This window comes from Crocuta crocuta, unplaced genomic scaffold, assembly GCF_008692635.1.
Source record: "Crocuta crocuta isolate KB4526 unplaced genomic scaffold, BGI_CrCroc_1.0 scaffold334, whole genome shotgun sequence".
Taxonomy (NCBI): domain Eukaryota; kingdom Metazoa; phylum Chordata; class Mammalia; order Carnivora; family Hyaenidae; genus Crocuta; species Crocuta crocuta.
Window position 1 is genome coordinate 4967730 of NW_027533260.1, and position 7601 is coordinate 4975330.

The 7601-nt window shown below is 57.2% G+C and overlaps 1 protein-coding gene across 3 annotated transcripts in view; it reads left to right on the forward strand.

Moving 5' to 3' along the window:
- OPA3 (outer mitochondrial membrane lipid metabolism regulator OPA3) overlaps nucleotides 1–7601 on the forward strand; it is a 61190-nt gene that overhangs the window by 41646 nt on the left and 11943 nt on the right. Inside the window, exons 1-2 of one of the 3 annotated variants that reach the window (XM_077747343.1) lie at nucleotides 3187–3604; nucleotides 3731–4608. The exons of 1 other annotated variant lie outside the window; for it this stretch is intronic. In XM_077747343.1, the coding sequence (XP_077603469.1) occupies nucleotides 3574–3604; nucleotides 3731–4149 (450 nt within the window). In that variant the 5' untranslated portion in view covers nucleotides 3187–3573 and the 3' untranslated portion in view covers nucleotides 4150–4608. Of the gene's footprint in view, nucleotides 1–3186; nucleotides 3605–3730; nucleotides 4609–7601 lie in introns of those variants that run through there. One more of the 3 variants, XM_077747340.1, reaches the window with a different exon arrangement.

Below are 7601 nucleotides of genomic sequence, written 5' to 3' on the forward strand. Positions count from 1 at the left end.
TTTTAAGGTTTATTTATTTTTGAGAGAAAGAGACAGTGAGAGCCATGGAGGGGCAGAGATAGAGAGGGAGACACAGAATCTGAAACAGGTTCCGGGGTCTAATCTGTCAGCACAGAGCCCGATGCGGGGCTCGAACTCACGAACCGTGAGATCATGAGCTGAGCCGAAGTCGGACACTTAACCGACTGAGCCACCCAGGGCCCCCTCATGATCGTATTTTTAATGCTGGTCAGTGCAGCTAAATTAAATGTCATGACCCCCTAATGGGACAAGACCAGTGGTTTTAGAAATACCATGTGAAGGGAGACCTAGTTCTAGAAAATCATTGTTCATCTGAGAGCCGACTGACCTATGGTGGGACTCTGAGCGGCTTGATGGAATGTCACACTAGAGATGCCATCCGATCTCGCTGCTGAGAACCTCTCCTCCAGGTGGCACCCCTTGTGACCGAGCCCACCAGGGGCCCCCTCTCTAGTTTAATCATGTCACACTGGGCAGTGTGTCTGTCTGTGACCATCACATTTTTCTGACTTCACCTTACTGTAGCCACTGAACAACCTGTGGGTCAAACCCAGATAACGTGGAAGAATGATCTGGCCTAGGGTGGGGGTGGGGAGGGGCGCTCAAAAGGAGAGAGACAGAGCTAAGCCTATAGTACAAGAAGCGGACATGATCATCTGTAAAAATGGGGAGGCGGGGGCGGAGGAAGGACAGACACATGGGGACAAAGAGCTCCTCTTCTGTACTTGGCTGGAGGCTCAATACAAACTGCGTAAATAGCCGCGAATTTCCAGTTGAAAACCTCAGCAGAGGTGAGCAGCGTATGCCTATCAGACATCAGGGCCGCGATGCTGGCAGCAAGGCTGGTTAGGGTGAGATCTGGGGGTGTTTGGGGTGGGCCTACGGCTCAGAACTTCTGACTTTTAACTTTATGGTTTGAGTGTTTTATTTGCATGTGATGTGTTTCTTTTATTAACGAAAAGGATGGTGGGTTTTTGTTTTCGTTGCGTTTTAACCGGCTCCTGACTGCTGGCGGAGGTCTGCGGCAGGGAGCTGAGGCTGGGGCGGGGACCTGCTACTGGCCGGTGCGGGGGACACAGCAGTGACCGTGACCTTCCTGGGCCCTGCCCTCTAGAGTGCAAATAAGCGACCGGGTGGCGAGATCATTCCCAGTTGTGATGGACGCTCTGAAGGGAACACCTGGCATGGCAGAGGGGACAGAGATCCCCGAATAGGGAGGTCAGGGAGAGGACATCGGTCAGAGCTGGCGCAGAGCCTGGACCAGGACAACAGACCAGGGTGTGGGAGAGACGTTCACGGGGCAGACTAGACACCTGGCTCAGGAGGGGGCACCTGAGCCCTGGGTCTCCGGCTTGGTGACAGGATGGACCCAGGAGGAGAAGCAAATGTCAGGTTCAGACCCAGGGGGTGTGAGGTTGCTGGGAGACATCTGGGGACCGCTTCTTTCTCCCCTTCTTCCCAGTTCTTCATTCCCACGCGGACCTCGTTTCCTGAACCCCGCGTCTGGCTGCCGGCCTGAGACACTGCCAGCAGCCCCTGCCCCGGAAGCCTGGCCTCTGTCATACACACACACACACACACACACACACACACACACACGCTTCAGCTGAGTTTCCTGTGCCTGGATGTGTACCCCCACCCCTCATGCCGTTCTCGCTCGCACACCCAGACCCCCACCCACCAGCCCCAGTGCTCACGCTCTGTCTGCTGTGAGACGCGGGACGCTGGCCCAGGGATGCCAGTAGGAGCCGGTGCTGTCTCTCCTCCCTCCCTCTGGCCGCCTTGCTTTGTGGTCCTGACATAAAGGACCACGTGACAGGTGCATGCCCAGCCCCAGACCCGGCTCAGGACCAGGGTACGGTCAACATCTTCCCATTTGACAGAGGCGGCCCAACGTAGGTTGTCACTGCTGTGGGTGGCGGAGGTCCAGGTGGACCCCAGGCCCCAGAAGCTGGGCCCTCAGTGTGGGAGGGGTCTGCGCCGCCCGGGCAGCGTAACAAGTAGTAGTAATAACGACTGCGGCAGCGGGCGGGTCCCGGGAGGCCCCGTGCGCTCCTGCTCAGATCCTATTGCTGGCTCCAGGCAGAGCTCGCCAAACGCTTTATGCTGCCCTGCCCCATTTTTAATAAATATTTTGTTTGTTTATTTTATTTATTTTCTTGAGAAAGAGCACACGCAGGGGAGGGGCAGAGAGAGAGACAGAGGATCTGAAGCGGGCTCTGTGTGCACAGAGCCAGACGCAGGGCCCGAACTCACAAACCCTGAGATCAGGACCTGAGCCGAAGTCAGACACGTAACCGACCGAGCCGCCCAGGCGCCCTGCCCTTTTAGAAAATTCAAAAGTTATATGCCCTCTAGTGCGTTTTCAAGGTGACAGCTAAAACTTGTCTTCCCGAATTCAAGTCGCTGCAGAGGATATAATTTCTGGTGTGTCATGAATATTGATATTTGCAAACAGAGCTGGTGCCATCTTTCCTTCCAAATATCTAATGCAATCCATAGAACTCCTGCGATTTGGTGCCTGCAACTCTCAGTTTAAAGGGGAAAAAAAAAGTGAACGAGCCGTTCCTTTGCAGTCAGGAATTTCACACTGTTCCTTGAACTTTGTCCTTGAGCTTCTGTTTACACTTCCCCTGCAGAATTCTGTCCGCTAAAGTATGTGTCAGCAACTCAAATACGCACAGAAATCCACATTTTTAATTTCTGTTTAAACTTCCTTTGACCGAAAGGTCGGACATGTGAAAGTCTTTGCCTCTGGATTTTCTTACAATGATGAGTCAACAGTTCATTTAAGACATTTCGTATACGAGCCAATTGCATCGGTCATTATTAAGCATTCCGAGTAAAGTAAGCGCTGTGTTGGAAATGAATCTCTGAAAGAGCTAGACAGGCATCCTCGGCAATTTCGCGCATCCTGGATGAGTGTGAATCACTGCAGGAGGGAGTCAGGGCCCAGCATCAAGGCTGCCTCTGGTTTTAAGACTCAGACGCTGAGAATCTCCCTGCGCAAAGCGGCAGCTAGGAAAGGAGGCTTTATTCCAGCAACAACCACCCAGCCAACTCGGGAGCGGCTTCCAAGGTACGTGGTCCAAGCCTCACAGCAGAGAGCTCCCGAGGCTGTCAGCTCCATCCTCAGGGCCGGTGAGAGTCTAGGAGACGGGAGCCAACAGACTTGGAAAGGGGATCCGTTACCCAGGGCGCTTCGTATGGGGTCCCACGTTTTCAGCTGCCCTTTGCTTTGGAGCCGGGAGGTACCCGCCCTTACACGGCAGCCCTAACTCCAAATTACTTTTGGGAAGGTTCCGGAAAGAAAATGGGGCAGGGGAGGGGAATGTGCCTTGGATGCTTGGCTGGCCTGCTGGTGACTTGAGGGGAGGAGCAGAGGGAGCTCAGAAGCCATAGGACCTTGAGCCCTTCACACATTCCCCGACTTCCTTGTCTTGGAAATGGGCGTGGCCCCCAGTCTGAGGGCTTCCCTTCTGGCCAAGGTTTCTCATTCCCGGCTCTTTGGCAGAACCCTCTGGGCAATTTAAAAAGCTGCCCGGGGCTCCCATGCCCTGGGCTGGGCCAGTGCGGGTCTCGGGTAAAGCGATCCCCGGTGATTCAGGCTGTGGTGTGCCCGTTGCACCGACCTCCACGCCGGAACACGGAGGGGCGGGGCTGGTGGGGGGCTCCTGGCGCACGACCTGACCCCTGTCTCCCCCCGCAGTGTACCACTGGGTGGAGATGCGGACCAAGATGCGCATCATGGGCTTCCGGGGCACGGTCATCAAGCCGCTGAACGAGGACGCGGCCGCCGAGCTGGGCGCCGAGCTGCTGGGCGAGGCCACCATCTTCATCGTGGGCGGCGGCTGCCTGGTGCTGGAGTACTGGCGCCACCAGGCGCACCAGCGTCACAAGGAGGAGGAGCAGCAGGCCGCCTGGGACGCGGTGCAGGACGAGGTGGGCCGCCTGGCGCTGGCGCTGGAGGCCCTGCAGGCGCAGGTGCAGGCGCAGAGCGCGCTGGAGGAGCTGCAGGCGCAGATGCGGGAGGTGCGCGCCCGGCTCTGCGTCCGGGATGCGCCGCAAGCGGCGTCCGCGTCCCAGGCGGCGTCCGTGTCCAAGGAGCGGGAGCCTGCTGAGGCCTGAGCTTGGACGTGGTTGTGTGTGCCCTGATGTGGCTTCTCCCCACGCTCTCCCTGCCTGTGCCGGCCCAGCGGAAACCGCCGGGATCTTGACGGAACTTGGATCGGTCACCCCCTGCTGACGGTACCTTCCACTGGGACCGGCCCCCAGCAGGTGAAGCTCCCACATGGTGTCTGGCTCGTTGGGACAGTCCACAGCGCTCATCACTGCACCCCTACCCCAGACCACACAGACGTGTGGGGTCCGGGGTCCCAGCCTGGACAGCAGGCTCGCTCTTCGGGCAGGACAAAAAATGGACCCTGGACTTGAGCCGAATCAAGCTGTTTCCTCCCCACCCCTTTCCCCCTCCCCCATTTACCTGATAACTGTCACCCTTCCCTGGGACTCTCATCCCTTCCACGGGAGCACCCCCTTCCCCTTGTCAGCAGGTACAGACCATTATAAAGAAGTGCTGTGTCTTTCCGTGGCTCTCTGTCCCCCTCATCTAAGGGGCTCCACCTGGGCGTCACCACTCTGAGGGGAAGAAAAGGGGGTCCTGGCTTGCCTTCGGTCCACTGAATGTTCTGTCTCCCCCCTTAACCTGATCTGTGGTGCCTCCCAAGACCCCAAGTGGAATGTTCGAACACACCCCCCCAGCCCAAGTCTTTCTGGTCAGTGCCGCAGCCCGCCCGCCCCCATGGCTGCAGCGTCTTCACTGGCCCTGCCTCCCAGCACCCCTTCCGTGGTGGAAGAGTCGACCTCGTTTCCGGCCAATCCAACCTTTCATCCCGCGTCCCTGTCCTCAGGGTCCCTGAGTCTTCCCCAGTGGCTTTTCAGAGGCCTGCCAGCCATGGGCTAGATGATCACCTTCCTCGGCTTCCATCCCGATCTGGGGACCTGGGCGCCCTTGCCCTTCTCCCCGGGGGCTCCGGGCCAGCCCCCCGCGCCCCTTCATGCAGTGGTACCCCCGTGCCTTCACTGTCCCCGGTCCCACCTCTGTCCCACTGGACTAGGCCACCAGTTGGTCATAACCTTCATTCGTTTCCTGGGGTTTCCATAACCAAGCACCACAGGCCTGATGGCTTAACACGACAGGAATTTGCCGTCTTGCGGCTCCGGAGCCCAGAGATCCGAGGTCAGAGTGTCAGCGGGGCCACACTCCGTCCGAAGGCGCTCCGGGCAGATCTTCCCCTGCCTCTTCTGACGTTTGGTGACTTCAGGCATTCCTTGGCTTGTGGCCTCGGACCTCCAGTCTCTCTCTGCCTCCCTCTTCGTGTGGCCTTCGTTTCCTCCTCTGTCTCTGGTAAAGGCACCTGGCATTGGATTTAGGGCGCACCCCAAATCTAGGATGATTTCACCTCGGGACCCTTCGTTCCAGAGGCGGGTCCCCCCCCAGATATGCTTGCAGTCATGCATCCCATGGGTCGCTAAGTGGCCATGTCTCTGGGGGAGTCACCATTCAACCCACCTCACCTCTCCACCCCAAGAGAACGCCAGGACTCCTGCCAGGCCCCCCAGGACATTTGCCTCCCACCCAGAGTGATAGGAACGAGCCTTTACCACCTGGTGTCTCTTCCCGGAGTCTCCCCGATGGGCGAGGGCTGTGACTCCACCCGTCTGCCCTCTGCTCTTCAGACTGTAGATGTGGCCCGGAATCACTGCAGGCTGTGTCTGAGAACACGGGCATCTCCAAAATGGGTACGACAAGACTCGTTAGAGCTAGAAACGCTGACGTGCGTGCCTGTGACCTCTTTCCCAGATTGGAACCCCGGGGCCCAGGAGAGGCAGAGGGACTTGCCCAAGGCCACAGACCCCAAGGTGGTGAAGTAGTAAGAGCAGAGTGGGAGGTGGGGGCACAGGGAAGGGAATGGAGAGGGTGCTGGTGCAGGAGGAAGAAGAGAGGGGAGCGGGGCGGGAGGAAGGCCCACGATCCATTCTACTTGACCTGGTTCCCAGAAGCTGTAGGTGCAGGGGGAGCGGCCAGCTTCCCCTCCCCTCACCGCCAGGGGCCAGGGACCGGGGTGGGGGCAGGCAGGGTGATCTGGACAAGACCTACCCAGATAGAAAACCAAGAAACTTGGGGTTCAGAAACATCATCTTCATTCTTTCTGGAAGAGGGCGGGGAAGCTGATGTAGAGGGTGTCCTGGGTGGAGGTGCCTTTAAAATTGGAAGTGACCTGGGGCGCCTGGGTGGCTCAGTCTGTTGAGCATCCTGACTCTTGGTTCCGGCTCAGGTCATGATCTCGTGGGTTGTGGGTTCGAGCCCCGAATTGGAAGTCTCTCTCTCCCTCTCTCTCTCTTTTCCCCTTCCCTGCCCGTGCTCACTCACTCTCAAATAAATAAGCTAATAAAAAAATTATCAAATTGGAAGTGACCTGAGTGGATGGAGAAGACGACGAGGGAGAGACCACTGTGTGGAGGGGTGATGGGCAGACCTGGGTGAGCCGACTCGGGGCCTGACTTCCATGGCTACTCCCGGGGGTCCACTGTGGCGCTGCCCCACCTCTGAAGCACGGATTGCTGGAGGCAGGGAGTGTGATGCTCCTCACCCCCCCACCCCCCGCCCATTAGGTCACTAAACAGTGACCACTAATGGTATTTTCTTCATTTCCTTCATGAGGACATTGAGGCACAGAGTGGGGAGCCACCTGCCCAAGGTCACACAGGCAGGGAAGCAGCAGAACGGGACCTGGGGATGGGCAGTGTGCGTCAGAGCCTGAGCTCCTAACCCCTGCGCCATCTCGACCCTGATGTGGCATTGCTGTCACGTGTCAGAGACTCAGAACTCAGCCTGGCGTGTCCTCCTTCCGTGTGGCCGGACCTTCGGGGATGCAGTGGCTTCACCCACTGTCGGGGCGTCGGGGGGCAGCGTAAGATCAGGGCGTGTGAAAATGCGAGGATCCCCTCTCACCATGGGCGGGGCAGAGGCCGGAGGATTGCATCACTCCGGTTTCCTACTAGCTGAAATTTGGGGTACCTTTGTGACGTGGGGAGGAGGGGGGTAGAATAAATTTGTAAATGAGATTGGTTGTCTTCAAGGTGATGTATTTTTTTAATATATATATTTTTTTAAATCTCAGGGGGGCGCCTGGGTGGCTCAGTCGGCTAAGCGTCCAACCTCGGCTCAGGTCATGATCTCGCGGTTCGTGAGTTCAAGCCCCCCGTCGGGCTCTGTGCTGACAGCTCACAGCCTACAGCCTGTTTCAGATTCTGTCTCCCCTCTCTTTCTGCCCCTCCCCCACTCAATCTCCATCTCTCTCCCTCTCACTCAAAAGTAAATAAACATTAAAAAAAAAAATCTCGGGACGCCTGGCCGGCTCAGTCAGTGGAGTATGTGACTCTCGATCTCAGGGTCATGAGTTCGAGCCCCACGTTGTATGTAAAAATTACTTAAATAAATAAGAGCTTAAAAAAAAATCCCTGTTAACCTCAGAAAAGGATGTCCTTTTTTTTTTTTTTTTTTTCACTTTCCCTCA